Raw genomic sequence first — 20,108 nt, 5'->3', positions numbered from 1 at the left:
GGAGACTGAAGCAGACAGGACCAGCGGCCATCCACACGGCCAAGTGCACAGCCACGGACCTCCTGCGCGCAGAGCAGAGACAGCGCGCTGGGTGGCTTCCCCAGGGCCCCTGGCTCTGGGCCTACCGGTGAGGCTGTGCCAGTTAAAAGAGGTGAGGCTGGGGGCCACAGCCCCCACCCCCCATCACAGGCAGTGTAGGAAGCGCGCCGTACAGTAAGCACACACAGCGCTGAGGCTTCGCCATTGAGTTTGTCTACCTACTTTGGTTAGCTACGTAAGTCAGTCTGAATTCACAGTATGAGCAGCACACGGAAATATAATAGTGGGAGCTCCTGCCCAAACAAAGAAGCCAAAGAGGGGGAAAAAAAAGAAAGAACGAAAGAAAGAAAAAGCAAAAGGCCTCAACAGGAATTCTTAGTTATTATATACTAACCAGTCTGTGCGTGGCACATTTTATTTCTATAAAACTATTACAAAATATTCAAAAATACATTTTAGTAAATTTACAGCAGTTATTTCTCAGTTTATTAATGCAAAAACATCCTTTGTTTTTTTTTTTCTCTGTACAAACTACAGGCTCCATCCTTGTGGGCTCATCACTATGTGCGCTTTTAAAAATATTATTTTCTAATAAATTCTTTGACGTTAAAAATAACAGAGTTCTTCCAGTTTGTCCAAAAAAAAAAAAAAGTGTGTGTGTGTGTGTGTATATGTGTGTGTGTGTGTGTGTGTGTAACAGTCTCGGCTTCCAAGAATGTGGCCAGAATGGTGATTACAAAGCAAACATGAAACCATGAAGACAATACAGGAGACAGCTGTTACATTGGAAACTAGTTAAATTAAAATAATATATTTTCATATTTTACACTATTTCAAAAATGAAATGTAATTCAGTTAAGTACTGATCTCTCAAAAAATCTAATTTACAATTCTGTGTATAAAAATATAATTTGTGGACCCCATGAAGCATGTGTTTAGTCTACAGCTGCTGAGGAGCAGGAGCGTTGAGGATTGTGGGTACTTCCTGACAGGAGGAGGGGCGAGTAGAAAAATAGATTCTGAGCAGGTTGCTTGGCCTCACAAAATAATCTTCCCCCTCCGTGAGTACAGTCCACATGATAATAATAAATTATCCAAGAAACAAACTTAGTTAAGGCTCTTGAAGGTCCGGTTCATATTATTTAAAACATCTATTCATACCAAACAAATAAATAGCCAGGAGAGGAGGAAAAAAATATAACCAAAATAAAACAATAACCAAAAAATTCAAAAAAATATATATATATAAACTAAACACAACAACAACAAAAAAATTCCCGGGGGGCCTTTGTTTTCTTATACTCTACTTTGGACTGTCCTACTTGTAGTCTTAATTATTCAGTATTCTTAGAGTGGAGTGTCATTCCGTGCGCTCTGGCTCGCGGCCGCTTCCCACGTCCCGCCCCGCCCCGCCCTCCCGCCTCCCGCCCCTCCCGCGCCCCTGGGCTTCAGCTGGACTGGCTCGCCATGCCCAGGGGGTGCAGCGCCTCGCTGTCCAACAGCCAGGTGCCGATTTGGTAGAGCAGCTGCGAGTACCAGTGGATGCCCGCGGGGCCCGGCGCACCTGGCGCGTCGGCCGCACCTGGCGCGGCCGGGTCCCCGCCGCGGTCCGTGCGCGCGGGCGCCAGCGCGGCCAGGAGCGCGTGCGCCAGGCGGAAGGGCGCGAAGGCGCGGTGTGCCCAGCTGTGCTCCTCAATGACCGCGTAGCACGAGGCCAGCACCCGGTTGATGAGGATGGTGCCCTGCGCCGTGAGCGGCGCGTAGGCGCCCGTGGCCTCCTCGCGGAGCGTCACGCTGTGCACGGCGGCTGGCAGCAGTCGGCGGTCCCCGTCGCGCTCGGCCACCACGTACACGCGCTGGCCCGGACGCACGCGGCTGGCGAAGAGCGCCCGGCGGCCCGGCGCGCCCCCCGGCGGCGGCCCTGCGCCCGGCGCCAGCTCGGGCTCGCCGGCGGCGGAGGCGTTGTGCGGCGCGACGAACAGCAGGTGCGCGGCGGTGAGCAGCAGCCGCTCGCGCGGCTCCAGCGTCTCGATCACGTAGAAGACCTTTCTGGCGCTGTCGTCGCGATCCAGGAAGGTGAGGAAGTCGCTGTAGAGCAGCCGGCCCTGGTCGTCGGCCGCCAGCACGCGGTCCCCAGGACGCAAGTCTTTCACCAGCTTCGTGCCGCCCTGCTCCAGGTGCACGGTGGCGGAGCCAGGGAAGCAGCCGCCCGATTTGGCCGCCACCGAGTTCTCTGCAGGCGAGAAGGGAAGACAAGAGGAGACGGGGTGTTGAGTGCCTGAGAAGGAGGCGCCTCTTGGGGAGGCAGGGGCGCGCGCGTGGCGCTGGTGCCCGTCGCGCCGTAGGCCAGGGATGCGCGCGGCTGCGGTGGGAGGAGACTCCAGGTGGGTTCAACGCAGCCGCCCCTCCCCCGATCCCCTGGCCGCGGTGGCAAAATCCAGACGCGGGCACATTCCTCGCCGTCTCTGCGACTGCGCCGGCGGTGACCAAGGTGGTAGCCGGCGTCTCCTACGGGACGCCAGCTCCGCGCCTTCCTGCGTCCCCATCCCCCTGCTCAGCACACACCCGGCCTCGCCGCGGATTCAGGATATTTGCTCTGCACTTGGATTTCTCAGGAAGCCTCCTAGAGCTCTTGCGGGCGCCGGGGGCGCACCCTCCTCCCCTCCCGCTCCCGGCGCAGGGCGCGGCGCCTCCTAGTGCGCTCCGCGCTGCCGCCGCCGCCGCCGCCGCCGCCGGGGCTACTCGGCGAGAACCTCCCACCCCCAGCGCCCAGCCAGGGCGCCTTGGTGTTGGCCTGTTGAGGGGCGGGGGTGAAAAATAGCTGTAGTAGTTGTAGCAACTGGACAAACATGCCGAGGTGTGAAAATCCGAGGCTTGTGTGGATTTTCTAATTAAAATCCAATAAAGGGCCCGGCATTGTCATTGTGATTTCTGGAATAAATAGGGGACACTCTTGGAAGAGGAGACACTTCCATCCCCTTCTTCCTCCCTCCCAAGCCCCCCCACCCCCGCCGCCGCCTCTTTCTCAGCCCACTCCCGCTGCAGCTCGCAGGCTGCCTCTCCCTATTTGCTCAGGTGCACCCCCCCTCCCCGCCCCGTGCAATTCACACACAGACTCTCCAGAAGCCCGGGCCTCACAAGCACTATTTGCACAGCCCGGCCTCTCTTCCAAGCACTCAAGATGTGTATTTGAATTTTAAATAGCCGGGCCTGTTCGGAGCGCTGGAAGCGCTGGGTTCTCAAGGCCCCTTGACTACCCGCTTTCGGCAGCCCTCTGTCGCTCCGAGGCTCGCGGTCCCAAGGACAATAATTGAAGTTGGGGCGGAGCGCAGGGGGCCGGGGAGGAGGGGCGGGGAGGGGAGGTCCCCTTCTTCTTTTGCATTCCAATCTCCGGGATCATGCTTTTTGCAAATAGAGATTGCCAAAAGAATCTTCCTGCTGGAATTACCGAAGGTTTTTAATCTTCTCATCAGTTTCTCCGGCATGAAGTGCGGGGCTGGCCGCCGGAGCCCCCCGGAATGCGACCCGGGGCGCTGCCCAGCCCGAGTCGTCGAGTCGCACGACCCCGCTTGACACGCACTGCACCGCGCCCCGGCCGTGTGCGCCGAATGCCAATGAGCGGCTCTGCGCGCCCCGGGGTTCCGCCGGGCCTGGGCGAGATACTCCGGGCGGGAGATTACCGCTGCTCATTTGTGAAGAGACCTCCAGGGACCCCCGCAGGGGGACCCCGCGGATGGGAGACGTGTGGGAGCAGGCGGCGCACGTCGCGCGCAGCCGCCAAGGCCCAGCAGGGACGAGTCCAGGGCCCTGGGGCCTCCGGCCTGCCTCCATCTCCCTCCCGCCCTGGGCTGCGGGAAGGAACCCCAGGAGGAGGCTCCCAGCACGGAGCCCCGGCGAGGCGCGAGCGCCACCTCCGCGTTCTCTTCCCCGGGACTGCAAGCGCAACCCTCCCCCACCGCTGGCTCGGCGCGAAGCAGCCAGGAGTTTCCGCACCTACCAAGTGTGTCTTGCCACTTGAAAGCGTTTTTCTACCAACCAAGGGGTGCGAAGCCGGGGGCGGGGAAGGGACGGAAGACAGGGTTTCTCGGGGATTCACCGCGAGCTCTTTGGCTCACCGTGCCAACTCAGGTCGAGAGGCGGAGAAACCTCCAGAAATAGTGCCCGAGTCGGAGTGGAGGCGTTTGCGCCTGCGGACAAAGCCTCGCCTCCATAGCTGTTCCTCCCTGGAACAGCATGTGGCGTTGCAGGCTCAGGGAAGCCAGCCTCCCGCGGCCCCAGGGGCCGGCCTCTGCAGCTGCACACCGGCAGACGCATCCTGGTCCCTGGTCCTGCCCCCCGGGCTCAGGGCATCCCAGCTGGGCTCCTAATCAGAACGGATGCTTCTGGGCCGGCGGCCTCCAGATGTTGGAAGTGGTAACTCCTGGGTTTATGACCTCCCACCAGGCCTCTCCCCCAAGGCTTAGCGAGTGAGGGAAGTTAGTTTAGAATCCCCAGGCGCTCGCTGGGGAGGAGAGGGCACAGCAGGCCTAGTGCCTAGGCCAGCCGGCGTCTTCCGCGCTGGGGGTGGGGATTGGTTCTTAAGCCCCAAATGAGGAAAGATCTAGCCCAGACCTGGCTCAACCTGCAGACGCAGCCTCTGACCATCGAAGTCTCAGTCCCGCCTTCCACAGTCAACTTTCTTCCCCCACCTCGGTGGGGGCTCCGGAAATGGCAGAGTGTGTGGGGGAGGGGAGAGGGGACTGCTCAGGAAGCCACAGCCGCCACCACCACCCCCAATCTGGGCTTGGGGACCGGGGACCTCTGCAGCCTCCAGGGTGGGGGCACTCCTTGGCCAAGCTGGTGGGATGCCCCCTCCCTCTGTACGCTCCCACTCCTCCCATTTTTCTTTCCCCCTTGAATCAAGGCATGGGGCGCACAGGGCCATCTGTGGGGCAGGTGCCAGTGTGGTGTGGGTACGGGGCACGGAGAGCGACTGCGTCTGTGCGAGGCTGGCTTACCTGCTTTCACCGAGCAGTGGATGTGGGCTTTGGACTCATAGTAGACCCAGTCGAAGCCGGCTTCCACAGCCAGGCGGGCCAGCATGCCGTACTTGCTACGGTCACGGTCAGACGTGGTGATGTCCACAGCGCGACCCTCGTAGTGCAGCGACTCCTCCGAATGGTGGCCGTCCTCGTCCCAGCCCTCGGTCACCCGCAGCTTCACTCCCGGCCACTGGTTCATCACTGAGATGGCCAGAGCGTTCAACTTGTCCTTACACCTCTGCAGAGAGAAAGGCGGGGGGGACCCTGAGCAGCAGACACATCAGTCTAGGTGGCCCCACAGCCGGCCAGCCCTGCTCAGTGTCAGCGGGCAATGACTGTCACGGAGAGTGGGCAGTGGCAGGAGAAGGTGGCGGCTTGTGCTCGTGGGGGGAGAGCTGAGGACCTGTCTCCAAATGCAGGTGCAGTGGGCACTCCCACCACAGCCTAAGCAGTAACTGAACTGCCTTTAAAACAAACAGGCTATGCATTTGACATCAGTTGTCCAAGGGCACCACCTCCACTTCCCAGCCCCCTCTTCTGTGACCCCTTTTTTCCCACACCTGTGAGCGCCTCCTCACCCTTCTCCCGAGGAGGCTGGAGAGAGGCCCAGGGTGCAGCTTTGCATAAAGAATAAACCCTACAGTGTGCACTTAAAGACTCTGAAAGCCCTGTGTTATCTCGGGAACTTCCCTCCTGGCCTGCGCCTATCTGAGGTGAGGGAGGGCGGTGGGGAGCCGACGGTGGCGCTTGGGGGTGGGCCGCAGCCCAAGTGGAAGGCTCCAGGTGAGTGCCCACTCCCAACGCGGGCAGGCCCTGCAGGACAAACATTCTTTATCTGGACAGCCACATTCTTGTTCTCCATGGAACTCTTTCCTGCCCGGCTTTTCTGTGGTCTGATTGTGTTTCGTGTGTGTGTGTGTGTGTGTGTGTGTGTGTGTGTGTTTTAACCTGTTCCCTGGCTCCCCTCTGCTTCTCTTGGCCCCAGCGTAGAATGGTGTCCGGCAAGTTTGGAGGGCGGCTGGCCGGGTGGGAGGGGAGGTGGGGGATGGGGAGCCAGAGAGGCCTGGAGCCTCTGAGCTCCAGGCCTCCCCCATAGAAGGAAGTCGCCTGTAAGAGTAAGGAAACCAGGGCAAAGGGGACCTCGGGGTGGCGGCCGTTCTCCCGTAATTCTCGGGTCACCTTCAGATAAGAGTTTAATAGAAACCAGTTGAGTCAGGGGTGTGTGTGTGTGTGTGTGTGTGTGTGTCGGGGTACCAGCACACCTCCTGGCTGTTTAAATTGCCGCAGGTGGGAGAGGGGGCTTGAAAAGGCACAGCTGGCCACCAAAGGATGCGCAGACCCAAGTGGAAGCGGGAGAGGCAACTTCCAGCTGACCTCTGCACAGGGTCGTGCTGATCAGCCAGGAATGGGGGTGCCGATGGAAAGACTGTCCCTTTCCTGGATCCCGATTATAGCTGGGGGGGACTGTTGTCAGGAGGGGAGGACAGAGGGCTCTTGATGGCACTTCTGCCCACCCTTGAAGGGAAATAGGCCACACGGAGCAACACGGAGAAATCCCGAGTATCTGGTAGCAATAAAACCGAGTGCTCTGGTTGTAGACTTAAAGATTTTACTGCAAATGGGGGTGGGGGCAGACAGCAACGGGGGTCGGCCCTGGCAACAGGTCCACACCAGTGGATTTCTGGACCTGCCAGCAGTTTTCTTAAGGGAAAGAAAGAATAAAGTAGGAAACGCAGAGTTGGGAGTGAGGTCATCTTGTGCCTTGAACGCGCTTTACATGAAAATCAATCATTCAACCAGGGTCAGCTTAGAGCCGGGATGTGGAGCCGGGTGCGCGCAGGCGCACACCACTCAAACGTATACACACACACACACACACACCACCACCACCACCACCACCCTTTCCGAGCCCTCACCCCCACCCCAGCCCGGCTCCCTTCTCTTGGAGGTGGGGGCGCGCAGATGAAGCTTCTAACAGCTTCCCACCCTGCAGCCAGAGAGAAGAGGGCGGGATGGGGAGGATTCAGGGTCCCCCGCACCCTGAGCCGCGCCTCCTGGGCAGACAAGGAAAACCCCGGTAAAGATCCCCAGGCCAAGCCAGGCCGGGCGACGGGGGTTGGCGGCTCCAGCTCGGGCCGAGGGTCCCCCGGTCGGCACCCGGCACCACGCTGAGCGCAGCTTCGGCCTGCCCTCGCTGGACGCTCCCCCGCCCTGCCTGGGCGGGCTCGTCGCCGGCAAAGCCGGGAAGCCGGGCCGGTTATTAATTCATTGGGTCGTGTGCCGCGAATCAAGCCCGACTCTGTGCAGCCACCGTGAAAGCCAGTGGGGCCGCCGGGGCCGGGGCTTTGTGTCGGCGGAGGCCAAGTTGTTCCCCATGCCTGAGCTGCTGCCCACCTCCCGGTCTGCACAGAAGCGCAGAGCAGGGACTGTCACCGCCAGCGGTGCCCCCAGTGCGGGGGAGGGGCGTCCCAACTTCCAAAACGAGCCTCGGTCTCTAAACACACCTCTTGGCAGCCCCTCCTCCCTACCTGCTGGAAACACAGACCCCTCTCGTCGAAACTGAAGACCCCACACCTGAGCGCCCTTCCCTGTCGGCCCCAAAGCGCACAGGAAACCCATCCAACGTGGCGTCCCAGGTGGTCCCCCACCCCACCCCCAGGGCAGCCTCCAGAGCCGCCCCCTCCCGCCCAGAACCCCGAGTCTCCGGCACCCTCGCCGGGCACCCGCGGCCTGCGCGGGAGAGTGTGTGTCTGTCTGCGCTTCCCCGCTCCCGAGTTAATATTAACCAGGAGTTCATGCGTTCCAGAACTGCTCTTAAAGTTCCACTGGGGACGAGCCTGCCATGGCTGAGGGACTTGGGCGGCAGTCGCCTTGGAGAGACACAGAGGCCAGGGAGGCCAGAGAGAGAGAGGCGAGGGACACGCACCTGGGCACAGGGGCCAGGTGGGGATTTAAAGTGAGAGGCAGGCTCGCTGGAGAGCCCGAACCTGTTTCAGCCCCCACCTCCCCGCCTCCCACCACTCCTGCACCCCGGTCCCCGGCCCCCGCCCCCTAACTCTTAGAATCTGGAGAAGGGAGGACAGAGCGGGTCAACCCAGGGGAACCCCGCGGGCCGCCATGGCCCCACCCCGACTTGCACGTTCTAGGGGACGCTTGTGGGGTCCGTGGAAGAATCCTGGCCCGGTTGTCCCTACCCCACCCCCACTCTGGCGGGCCTTCCCCCTTGCTTTTGTGTTGGGAACGGGAATAGCCACTGCCAAAGCGGGGGAAAAAGTATTTGTTTTCGTTTCGTTCGTCTGAGGGAAGTTGACATAAGGTCAGAAGTTCAAATGCTGCCTGCGCGCGCGGCGGCGAGAGCGGCCCGGCGGCGCGGGGCGTCTGGGCCCTGGGTCCCTGAGTAGGGCGGACAGGGGTGGAGGGGACGGTCCCGGCTGGAGGATCTGGTTGGGGAGCAGAGGTCCGAGGGGACCCCCCGGAACGGGGCGCGGCCCGGGGCAGGCCGCAGGAGCCCGCGCTGCGCCGCAGCCGTCGAACCGGCCTCCCCTAGCGCGTCGCTCCTCCTTTCCCAGTCCCGCCCGCCCCCGCCGCCGCCGCCGCCGGGGTAATTATGGCAGTAGGAGCACTGCTATTAGCTCTTACGGTGCCCGCGCTCGGGCGCGTGGAGCGGCTCGAGCCCAGCCCCGTGCGCACTGAAACCCTAGCCGCGGGATCGATAGCCCCGGAGTAAGTGGAGCTGAAATGTGTCTGCCTCGGTGCGCGGCTCCGCGCGCTCGCAGCTCTGCCTCTGCGCCGCGAGAGGCCCCGGGCCCTGGGCCGGGGCGCAGGCCGGAGAACCCACCCCCGACCCCCGGACCCCTCTCCGGCGGCCGCCTTACGCAGACCTGGGCGGACGCTGACCTGCTCTGCCTGTAAGACCTCGGGTGTTCCCCACCCCCGCCGGCGCTCTCTCTCTCATCGCCTCCTTCCCGCTGGTGCTCCGAGAGAACCCAGGAAGGCCCTTCTCCGCGGGCCAAGGGGTAGGGTGCCTTGGGCTAGCTGGAGAACTCTTTCCAGCCATGTGCACGCACCGGGCACCCTGTGGTCCGTGCAGAGTTAATTGTGGCTCGCGCTGCTTTCTGGCACAAGCGCGCGCGTCCACACTCGCGGTCCAGATTTAAGGTGGTCGGGAGCAAGATGAGGGAGAAGAGGAAAATGGACCTTGGCCGCCCCTTTCCTTAGCTCCCCAGCAAGCCCGGGGGTTCGGGTAGGAAAGTCCAGCAGCCTAGGGGAGGCAGCGACTCTCTGCTTCCCACCAGCACCCTCCTGGTGCACTTGCGCCCTACCAGCGCCTTTCCGTCAGCCGCTGTGCGCACCTAGCCCTAAAGGTAGGACTTGAATATTTTAATAGGGCAATAAAAAGGATGTTGACCTATATTTGCAAGGAAACCCATTTCTAGCTTCAGTTATACGTGCACGGAGTTTCAGAAAGTCTAGAATTGGTTGGGAGACTGGCAGCCCAGAAGTCTCAAAGGAGACGGAAGAGGGAGGGAGGAATTCGTGTTTTGAATTCTCTTTTCCACTCCCCTCCTCACTAATATTTATTCACCCCTAATTCTTATGCAAGCAGGTTGAAAACTAAAGTGATGCAATGCCAATAAGTTCTAAGTCCCTCCCCTAAGGTACCCGGGCTGGAGAGAATGAAAGAGCATCCTTAAAGAAATATCAATAAATTCACACTCTGATGGGCACAATTGTGGACCATGGAATGGCAATGCAAGCTATGTGATACAGCCGGGGGCGGGTGGGGGGTGCTAAGCCGAGCCACCTCTGGATCCCCTGCCTTTTGTCAGAACGGCTCCCTGGCTTCTCCAGTAGAGGATTCTCGGGTGGGGGAGTAGAGGGTGGGGGTAGTCGTGGGAAAGCAAACCCACAGAGAAGGGAGATGGTGCAAGCAAGCGCTGAGCTCCAGTGCTCAAGGCCACGTTTGTACAGTGACCTAAAGGCCACTCTCCGGAAGAGATTCCTGCCTCTGCTCTCCATGTCCACTCCCTACTTGAAAAAGGTAGACACCCCCAAAGTAAACGTCTCCCCAAGTTACAAGCCGGGAGCGGAGGCAGGCTGGGGCAGGCCATCTCAGCCAGGCTCATCCGAATCAGGGCCACAATGGACCTTGTCTCCTGCACTCCCCCCCACCCCCACCCTAAACTTCTCCTGCGGGACCCTCACCCTCCTTTCTCCCGCGCCGAGAGGAAGAGATGCTGGGCAGGCAGGTGGGCGAGAGAGGCTGGTATTGCCTTCCTAACTGCCCAACAGGAAAACAGTCTGGAACTGCTGGGTGATACGTCGCCCCCCTGGAAAACAGCACATTCCACCCCCAGCGCCAGGTTCTACCTGAGTCATCAGCCTGTCTGCTCCTGTGTTTTCCTCATCCTTAAATATGATGTCGGGGTTGTAATTGGGGGTGAGTTCCTTAAATCGCTCGGAGTTTCTCGAGATCTTCCCTTCATATCTTCCGCTGGCCCCTAGGGTCTTCTCCGCCACGTTGGGGATAAACTGCTTGTAGGCTAAAGGGGTCAGCTTTTTGGGGTGCCGCCTCTTCCCAAATCCCCTTCCTGGTCCGCACGCCAGCCCCGAGCACATCAGCAGCGAGGAGACCAGAACCACCAGCAGACACCGCGCCAGCAGCAGCATCTCGTCCATGGAACCCGATGACTTCAAAGCTGTCCCCGCGCGGGGCTGTGTGCGCGAGTGCGCGCGTGTGCGCTCTTGCTCTCTCCCTTCTTTGCTGCCCTCCGGCTCGCTCGCTCGCTGGCTCGCTGCTTCGCTCTTTCTCTTCCTATATAACCTTGCCCGCCGCTGCCGCGGGGGACTCTCCACCGATCCCCACCCAGACAGGGGCTCGAATGGCAGGCTGCCGGTCGCTGATAACGGAACACATCGGAGTTGGGTCGCGAGACAGCAATCAAAAGACAAAAAGAGTCTGATTTTAAATGGTAGCAAGGCTAGAGAGCTTGTGAGAGAGGCTGCCTTTAGCACTATATTATAGCTGGCAGGCGCGCATCTGATTGGCCGAAGCGGCACAAGCTTGTCTTCTGATGTTAACCCTGAAGAAGACTACATTTTTTTTTGTTGTTGTTGCTGTTGTTGCTTTCTCTTCACCTGAACGCTCCCAGTTCAAAAAGAAAATCCCGGCGAAGAGAGAGGTGGGCGGGAGGGAGGAGGTACATGTCTTAGGAGAACATCAAGGGTTGCCTGCTCTGTGCACTTGTCTGCATTTTCCCCCTTTACTGCTCCACAATGGTAGGTGCTTCAATCAAAACCAACTTAAGTTTTTAAAAGACAGTCCAGCGTCTGCCCCCCCCCCCCAAGCTTCGATCATAGAGCAAATCATCCTTCAAATGTTTCAGGGACAAAGCTGCCAGATTTTACTTAAAATTTTTTTTTCCCAGAGACTTTATCATGTGGGCTGGGTCTCCATGCATTTGGAGGAAAGAGCACGTTGTACCCCTTCCTGAATCTTCAGCACCCCAGGACAGAGGGCACTTCTGAGTGACCACAGCTCAAGCCATTATTGTTGGAAATGCTTTAAGAGCCTTAGAAAAACTTGCAGATACTCCTTTATTGTGTCTGCATTTCGCTTTCTGTGGAAACCCTCTGCAGATGGGATGGAGCTGTACACAGGGGGCAGGTACAGAGCGGACGGAGGGGCCACTGGGTCTGGGCGCCTGGGAAAGAGAGCCAGAGCAGTGTGTGCGTGGCAGGTGGAGGCCATTGTGCCTGCGGGCAGCAGCAAGTGGGCAAGGCTGCACACACACCACCCCCACGATCGATCAGAGCAAAGTGCAGGGCAGGGATGAGCTGACTGTGGAATTCAGGCTCCTTGCCACGGGGTGCGGAGCTGGCCCCACGGGGAGCTCTGGGCAAATCAGTCTTCAGGGGCCGGAGCCGGACAGACCTTGGAGACTGCAGCCTGAGAGGGACCTTTGGGGGGGGACAGTGCTCTGGTAAAAAGGGGGAGCATCTTGGAAGAGGGCACAGCGACCAGAGATGAGCAATAATTGAGTCCCGAACCTCCAAAGTCCGAAGCTCCCCCTTCTTAGGAAAGCCGCTCTTCCCCTTTGAGCCCCTCCCCCACCCCACTCATATACAATAATTCCTCTAGAAGAGGGCAAGGGAGGGAGGGTTACTCATGTGGAATGGAAATACTGACCCTGAAGAATAATCAGATTCTGCGAGTGTGGCCCTGTGAAGTTGCAGGCTCTCCCCTGACCTCAGCCACTCTGTGTGCAGCATGGCGGTGGTGGTGGCGGTGTGTGTGTGTGTGTGTGTGTGTGTACAGGCATGGGGGGGATAGGCGTGGAGGTGGGGGGAAGCCCAGTATGAGGCTCAGCCCTCGAACAATGGGACATTTCCAGCAGGTCTCTCTGCAGATCAACTTTCTTTCTTATGTCTTCCTCCCTGCCCTCTTCTTCCTCCCCTCCAGGCACCAGAGAGGGGGTGCACACCCCCAGAGACACGCGTGATAAGAAGCATGTAGGGCAGGGGCTAAGAGACAGCCCGATGAAGCCTGGGCAGCCTTGAGTCCCTTCCCCCATGCCACCTGTTCTGCTCTGATTTGTGGAGAATCAGAACCCTGGGAAGAACCCAGATCCCCGGGGCGAGGTGGGAACGCAGCACAGGCTTCCCAAGGCGGGCTGGGCACGCAGCCAGAGTGTCCTCAGAACCGAGACAGCAGAGCTCAGCTGATGCCCCGGGGCGAGCGAGTGAGTCCCCAGGCCCCAGCGCCTGTGGCTGTGCCCTGTGCTCCCAGGAAGAACAGCTAGGAGGCCAGCCTGTTTCTGGGGCTGCCCGTGGGGCGTGTGGACGTTGGCTCGTTGGCGCTGCAAAGCTGGACAGGGAGCCCTGGCCCTGTAGGACCCTCGCTCTGCCACCGCCGCCCTGGCACCTGGTCGGGTCCCAGTCCCTTCCCAATCCTTCCTTCCCTTACAAACCCAGGCGCATGCAGAAGGGCCTCGGCGCCGGGTCGCGACCCTGTGCCTTCCCTCCTGTGCGCAGACCCGCTGGCGAGGCGCGCGCCCAGCGCAGCGACTCCCGCACGCACGTGCAGACTGCGCGCTCTGCGTCGTGCAAGGTGGGCGGGCTGGGGTTTGGGGGGTAAAAAAAAAAAAAAGAAAGAAAGAAAAAGAAGCCTGAACTGCACAGGGCTCCTCGTGCACGCGACTGGACTTGGGATGTCCGCAGGCACGGTCAGCATCATGGCACTGCGCGGGGACTCCAGGAGTCTGTCAGGCCGCCCCTCCCCGAGGCGCGGCGCCACTCTCCTCTCCATCTCCTGGCCAGCCCTGGACACCCCGAGAGCCTGCCAGAGCCTGGTCTCCCCTGGGTCCCGCGGGGTCCTCCCAGTAAAACAATGATGCACAACTAAACATGCCACTGATGCCTGATCCTTGTCGTGGATTGGAGAAAAAAAAGATTTTTTTTTAAAGAAAAGGAAGTCATAATTTATATTGGTTGTCTTAGAAACCAGGGCGCAGGGCTGAGGCACCAGGGGTCGCCAAGGCCTCTGTTCCCCGCCTCCCCTCTCGTTCCCCCCACTTCCCACGTCCGGACTCGCGACTCCGCCGGGTTCCTCCTCCAGACACCAGATGGCTCCCTCTCTTTGCCTTTGCCCCTCCAGACTACTTGGGCCCCTCCCCGTGCCGGTCAGAGGGTCCAGTCCCCAGCCTCTGCCTGACAAGGCCGGGCAGCCCCATACCCTCAGGATCCATTTCTAACTTGTCTGGGCCCTACCCTCTTTTCTTCCTGGCGTTGCCTCCCTCCCTCCCCTCCTCCTCCCATCCCCCCACTGGGCAGCCCAGCCCAGGACAGGTGGCTGCTTCAGTCTTTTGCCTGCAGCCCCCCAGGGAGGCGCCTTCCTGGGCACTACCCCTTCCCCTGCCTTCCGACCCCGGCCGCTAGATGGCCTCCTCACTCTGCCTTCACAGTCCCGGGTTGAAGGGGCCAGGCAGCATGCTGGCCTCCTCAGGGGCTCCTCCGCGGTCCCGTCCCCACTCCCGCTTCTCCACGGCTGTGCGTCTGTGCCCGCGGGTCCTGCGCCCAGAGCTCTGGCTGCCGCACCCTCCGGGCTCTGTCTCAGCTTCCAGGCCCTGGGGTCTGGCTTCCCAGGTCACCTCTCCTCTCTTTGGTTTCTCTTCTTGGTAAGAATTCTACACAAGTTCTTTTCGAATTTGTTCCAATTCTGGAAAATTGAATGTCTGTCTTTCTCTCCGGGATTGCCAGCCAGGGCTCCCCTCTGAATTTGGGGGGGGATGCTGCCCCTTAGCACTGTTGTCTCAACCCCATGGCCCTCTCCTGCTCCCCAAGCCTGGAGGATGGGAGACGCCCCAGGGAGTCCAGGGGCTCCCTGCAGGCTGCCTCTGACTGTAGCTTAAGTGCCGGTGGAAGAAGCAACACTTCTCTTCCCAGCGCCAGCACCGGTGGAGGGTGTGGCACGGCTTCCGGCTCCTTGGACTCCCTGCATCCTTATCCCATCGCACTTCAGCTGGGAGGCCGCCACCAGCACTCCCAGGACCGGTAGGGACTGTAGCCGGCACGAGGAGCCGACTCTGTGGATCAACTTCTGCTGGGTTGGGTGCTTTGCTGTGCAGCTTGTCCCAGCTCAGTGGTGTGGGGCACACTGGGCAACTCCCCATTCCCTGAGCCCCGTGACTGGGGGTAGAACCTGGATTCTTCCGTGCTTCCGTTACTCTTTGAAACAGGGGTGCTGATGATATCGCGCTGACTGGGACCCCACCCTTCACGTTTGCCAACGTTGCTCACCAAGCCCCCTTGCCAAAGGCTGCAGATCCCTGGGGTGGTGCTTGCTCCGGGTCCTTGCTGTAGCAGGGTGGACCTTCCAGTGCTTTTCCTGAGTCAGCAGTCATGACCATCCCTCCCTAGGACTCTCACGCCCGGAGAGCAGAGCACCAGGGCTTTGTAGCCGAGGCCTTGGCCTGCAGCTCTGGGGAAGCTGGGAATGATTGCGGAGCAGCCAGGAAAAGGTAACACCTTGCTGTGGCAGGTGGACATCCTATGGCAGGAATAAGCACACTGCGAACATTCAGCCTGCGATATGCTTTATGCCTTCTCTCTCGGACCACTGCCTACCCTGTGGAGCCGCTTAACCTTCATTATAGGCAACGGATGTTTCTTCTTAGGACTAAATCATGCCTCAGGTATGTGGCTCCTTCCCGTGATTTCATAGCCATGGTCAGGGACACTCGGAGCTATATTTGTGAGTTGGACTGGAAATCCGAGTGTGGACAGGTGGCCTTGTGCCTGGACAGTAAGGGACAGAACCAGATTCCAAACCTAACTCTTCTGATCCTAAGCCTACATGCTGTTCCTTGCACACCTTGGAACTGCACTAGGAGACTCTCACTGCTCTGATCTTTGAACCCTAGTTAAAATGCAGATGCCCCTGGGAAAGTTAGGACGTGAAACCCTGTGCACGTTGGAATCACCCGCGGAGCTTTTGAAGCAAGAAGCCAACAAACAATGCCTGGGCCTCACCCCCAAACAATCAAGTCAGAATTTCTGCTTTGCTAATTTCCTGGTGGGAATCCCTCAAATCCTGGGGATCCGGGTGGAGCAGGGGCAGTTTGGGTGCCACTGCTTGGCCCCAGATCTCCAGCTGGCTCCCCGCTCTGGATGTACACCTGCCCCAGTGGGGTGCCCTTGCACCCTGGGACCCCTGGAATGGAGCTGTACCCCGAGTCCCACACAGAGCAGGTGCAAGGTTTGCGGTGTGTCTGTTTCAGGTTCCTTATGAAGAGGAGGTGTTGGCAGATGGGTAGGGTGTGTGGGTGTAAGTGGAGGTATATTGTGTGTGAGGATGTGCCAGTGTGTCGTAGGAGACACCCAGCAGGTGCAGGGTCAGGGTGTCTGAGGGATGTGAAGGCACATGCAGGGAACCGGGTGCAACAGGGAGTGACGGCTCCTCTGGCAGCAACAGAGCGTGACGTCATCTGGGCAACTTCTGTTCCAAGGTTTGCTTTACAAGAGAGAAAGGGCTGCAATGCGGACCCGCGGAACACAAAGGCCATTTCTTCACAAGAACAGACTCCTCTGGGAGATGCATCAGGCCAGGTGCGCCTTGGATGCCCGAAGTCGTGCTGAGCCTTGCCTCTGGCAGCCCAGCCGCCCTGCCCCCGCCTCAGCCTCCTCCTGGCCTGTTCCTTGCTCTCCCTCTGGGCCCAGGCGCTGTCGCCACCTGGCCTCAGAGGAGCTACTCCTCGGTTGCAGTCAGAATGAAGAATCCAGAGTGCCTTCAGGGCTGGATTTTCTAGAAAGACTTGAGCTTGCACGCACCGTTGGCGATGGTTTGCAGGTGTCCCTGTGCGTGGCACGTGGAGAAGGAGGGCTACCTTCTGGAGACTGACAGGGTCCTGGCCCAGCCCCTCGCCTCGGAGCCAGGACCCTTGGGCCAGTCACTGGGTTGTGGAGTGCCGGAAGCCCTTTCAGCCTCATTTCTATAAATCATGGTGGGCTTGACCTCGGGAGAACCAGTGGAGCTCAGGAAGCAGTTTCTTTGAGAGTGGAGAAAACTGGGCACCAGACACCGCCCTCTGCCTCCAGGCTGGTGCACCAGCAAGGACCAGCATTCACCCGGGTCCCACACTGCGGCATCTCTCAGAACACAGCCTGCTGCGTGCTGGGGGCCAGCTTGCGGCCCTGGACGCTGATCTCTGTTGCTAGCAGCACCGCTCCCAGCCCAGTGTGCAGCTTGCAGAGGAGTCAGCAGGGCCTTGGAGAGGCTGCTCAGCCCACTCCCCAGGGTAGCTGGGCCCCCGGGAATGAGAGGGGCATTGGGCCCCTGCTGCTTTCCCAACCCACCCCTTAGAGGATGTTTCCCTTCCTTGCTTTCTCGAAACTTCCCAGTGCACACTTCCCAGTACCGGCAGAGTCTGTTGTGGGGGGTGGAGATATTTGCAGAAATAGGTTTGGGAAGAGGGGTGGGCGTAGGGAGGGCGTGGGGGAGGAAAGGCTGGATGTCAGGAGGTGAGAAAGGAAACTGAGGCTGCCACACACACACACGCATTTGGGGTTTACACCCTCAGCAAAATCCACCAGATCCCGAACACACAGGTTTCTTACTTGTAACTTCTACCTGACCCTGATGTGGCCAGGAGAACCCCGGGTGGGTCGCTTGTGACTTGTTTCTTCTTCTATGGCTGTGGTGTGTGTGTGTGTGTGGGGGGGTGGTTTGCACTGAGTAGGGGGCTAGTGTTAGGTGTGGAGGAGTTCCTAATGCTGAGACAGGAGCCGCACTCCAGGGAGAGCTGTGCAGGGCACTCCTGGGCTCACACAAAACCGCAGGCGGAGCTGAGTCAATGCAGACCGCTGGAGGCTCAGGGCTTCGCGGGGCTTCGCGGGGCTCCATCGGGCTTGGCAGGGCGGCAGGAAGGCCGTGGAATGCTTGCGTGGGACAAAGGAGCAACAGCTTTATTGGGAAGGCTATGCCTTGGCTCTCCCTCTGCACTCAGGGGAGCTGCAGCCAGCGAGAGTTTCTATCTTCTGGGCGGATTTGGGTCATAATCACATTTGCTTGTTCGGTGTTGATCAAGTCTTTTCGATTAAATCTGAATTAATCAATATAAGCCACCTTATCAAGGAGGTGCCCTCGTCCGGGGGGGAAAGTGACGCGCACAGAGATTCCATAGCCCGCAGGAGAGCATACACCTGATGCACAAGTCAGAGTGGGAGCGTCTGACTTGAGAATCTCCCAGTCGGCCACCAGATTTCCCAAAGCACCTGTGCTGTGCTCAGCACTCCTCTGCTCGCTGTGCTAAGGGAAGGGTGGGCAGGTGGAAGGAGGTCTCTATCCTCCAGAAATACAAAGCAGGCGGCCACGACTGCACATGCGGAAACAGCAGAGCCCTGGAGAGGACACAGAGCAACCTTGGGGCGGAGCCTGGGCTCGGCAGGAAGTGGTTCAGGGAGGAGAGAGCATGAAGGGTGCCCGAGGGCAGCTTCCCTCATCCTGCCCGCCCCAGGATCCCTTGTACAGCCCACAAGGACCAGTACCACTGGGCACTGAACTGCCACGCTTCTCACTTACTTGTCGCCGAGGGAACTGCCCACTGCTGTCTTGTCCACTTCACAGCTGAGGAACCTGGGGCTGGCAGGGTCCCTGGGAGACAGTGACCCAGACTCCGGGGATGGTGAACAGTGATGCACACGCGTGAGTGAGGGTTCTTGAGCCCCCAGGGCTCCTCTGCCCACAGGAGTGCATCAGCAGAAGCACCTGCCTAGCAGAAGTATGCGATGTCATGCAGAACTGGTGCCAGCACACGGGGCACCACGGCTGACTTTGCCAGAGACCACTCAGCTCTGGGTGGCCAGCATGGCGTCTGGGCTGTCCTCAAGCTCCAAGCTCCACCTGCCCAGGTCCAGGAGAGATGCCCAGCATGGCAGCATTTCCTAGTGAACCGAGGTGTCAGCCACTGAGGGCTCGGGGCTAGAGATGGTTCAAGTTCACGACTGTCTAGGACTCCTTGATGCTGATGTCTCAGATTACTGTAGGAAGACATAAAAGGTGGCATGCGAGAACTCTGTGATGGATGGAACAGTCCTTTCCAACTGGACCCTCAGCAGGATGTCTCTGCTTGCGGGCTCGGGGTTACCTCCCCAGTGGAAGTCTGGACAGGTCCTGTGGCTCCAGATAGCAGAGACCTTTAACAAGGGGCTCCCGGTGGGTCCTATGTCATCATTAGAGCTCTGGCGTTCTCTGATGAGGAATGGCAGGCGCCTGGTCAGGGCTTCCCAGGAGGAGGTGGCCTGACACATACCTCTTCTTTCCCTCTTCATGGCCAGGTTGCAACTTCAGCTGATTTCAGTTTATTTGTCAAACAGATTATTGGCAGCGGCACTTTCTGCGATGTGCAAAATCCAGCCGACAGCATGATTCCCCGGAGTTACATCTAGGCGCGCGGGCGTCCCTGGCCTTCTTCTCCCCAGGGAGAAAATTCCTGTTGTTCTGGCCTGATGCTTCGCCTGTTAAGTGTCATGGGCTGTCTCGTACCTTTTGGGTTATTGGGTATGTTTATTTCAGTACCGTTATGCCTTCTGTCTTGGGTTGTCTTGTTACTTGGTGAGGGCGTTTATCTCCTAGGGCTGCTGCAGCCACGCAGCACAATTGAGTACTTTAAAACAATAGAAAGTTCTCTTCTCATGGTTCTGGAGGTAGAATGTGTGTATTTTGTTGTTGTTTGTTTGAAGGGCCGAAGCCGTGTCATCGATTTCTTCGGAACGTCCACTGTGGCTAAGCCAGGGCTCAACCCCAAGTCCAAGGCGTGACTTGGAAGACTTGATGTGCGTGAACTGCCTGATGATTTGCAGACCCTGTTCCCACTGCAATCTCATCGAACCCATAAAAGCATCCTGCGAGGTGCTGAGGTGGGCGCACCATGCCCGGTTCACATCCCTGAAGGTGGGATCCCAGGGGGTTCCCTGACTTCCCCGAGAGCCGTCGCAGAGAGCTGGGATCAGATGTGGAGCTCTGCCCTTCCTTCCAGGGCAGTTACTTGGCTGCAGGCTGCAGCTCATGGTTCTGGGGTCTCTGTTTATCAGCTTTTGATGACCTTCGAGAGAGTGGACGTCAGATTTATTCCTCTGCTTGCATTTCTACCCCTTCAACATGGTTTCCCACTCCATGCCTGGAGGATCGTCTGCCTCAGTAAGCTGTCGTAATTGGCCATGGCCACACCCCATGTGTCTTGCATTCTGTCTCTCCTGCTGTCCTCCCGGATGTGTGTCCATCTCCCACCTTCTTGACCTGTGGGTCCAGAGACTTCTGACAGCTGACTGAGGCATTGAGTGCCATGGGCAGCTGGCCTGTATGGTTGCTTATAATCCCGTTTCACTTTGGAAGTTGTTATTTGGAGTTGGCATTGGGGTTGCCATTTGTATCCTCAACATACTCACTGACGTCAAGAGCCTCAGGGCCTCAGTCTTACCCATCTTTGTAGGTCCCACAGCTCCCAGTGCAGAAGATGCTGAGCAAATGTTGTCAGTTGACACCAATTTCTT

General features: G+C 58.9%; 1 protein-coding gene across 3 annotated transcripts; it reads right to left on the bottom strand.

Annotated features, from left to right (window-relative positions):
- Positions 1–411: 411 nt before the first annotated feature.
- Positions 412–18,957, bottom strand: SHH (sonic hedgehog signaling molecule). 3 transcript variants are annotated; one of them, XM_070077230.1, is made up of 3 exons: positions 18,139–18,957; positions 5,037–5,298; positions 412–2,272 (listed from the first exon to the last, which is right to left on the bottom strand). In XM_070077230.1, exons 2-3 carry the CDS (start codon positions 5,257–5,259, stop codon positions 1,488–1,490), a joined length of 1,008 nt encoding a protein of 335 aa, XP_069933331.1. In that variant the 5' UTR covers positions 5,260–5,298; positions 18,139–18,957; the 3' UTR covers positions 412–1,487. The 3 variants fall into 3 exon arrangements, with proteins under 3 accessions (XP_069933331.1, XP_002715068.1, XP_069933330.1); XM_002715022.5 differs by lacking the exon at positions 18,139–18,957 and adding an exon at positions 10,431–11,171; XM_070077229.1 differs by lacking the exon at positions 18,139–18,957 and adding an exon at positions 7,589–7,722.
- Between the last annotated feature and the right edge of the window lie 1,151 nt (positions 18,958–20,108).

Source organism: Oryctolagus cuniculus, chromosome 7 (genome assembly GCF_964237555.1).
Source record: "Oryctolagus cuniculus chromosome 7, mOryCun1.1, whole genome shotgun sequence".
Classification (NCBI taxonomy): domain Eukaryota; kingdom Metazoa; phylum Chordata; class Mammalia; order Lagomorpha; family Leporidae; genus Oryctolagus; species Oryctolagus cuniculus.
The sequence above is the reverse complement of the archived record's forward strand: the minus strand, read 5'-3'. Positions and strand labels throughout refer to the sequence as shown.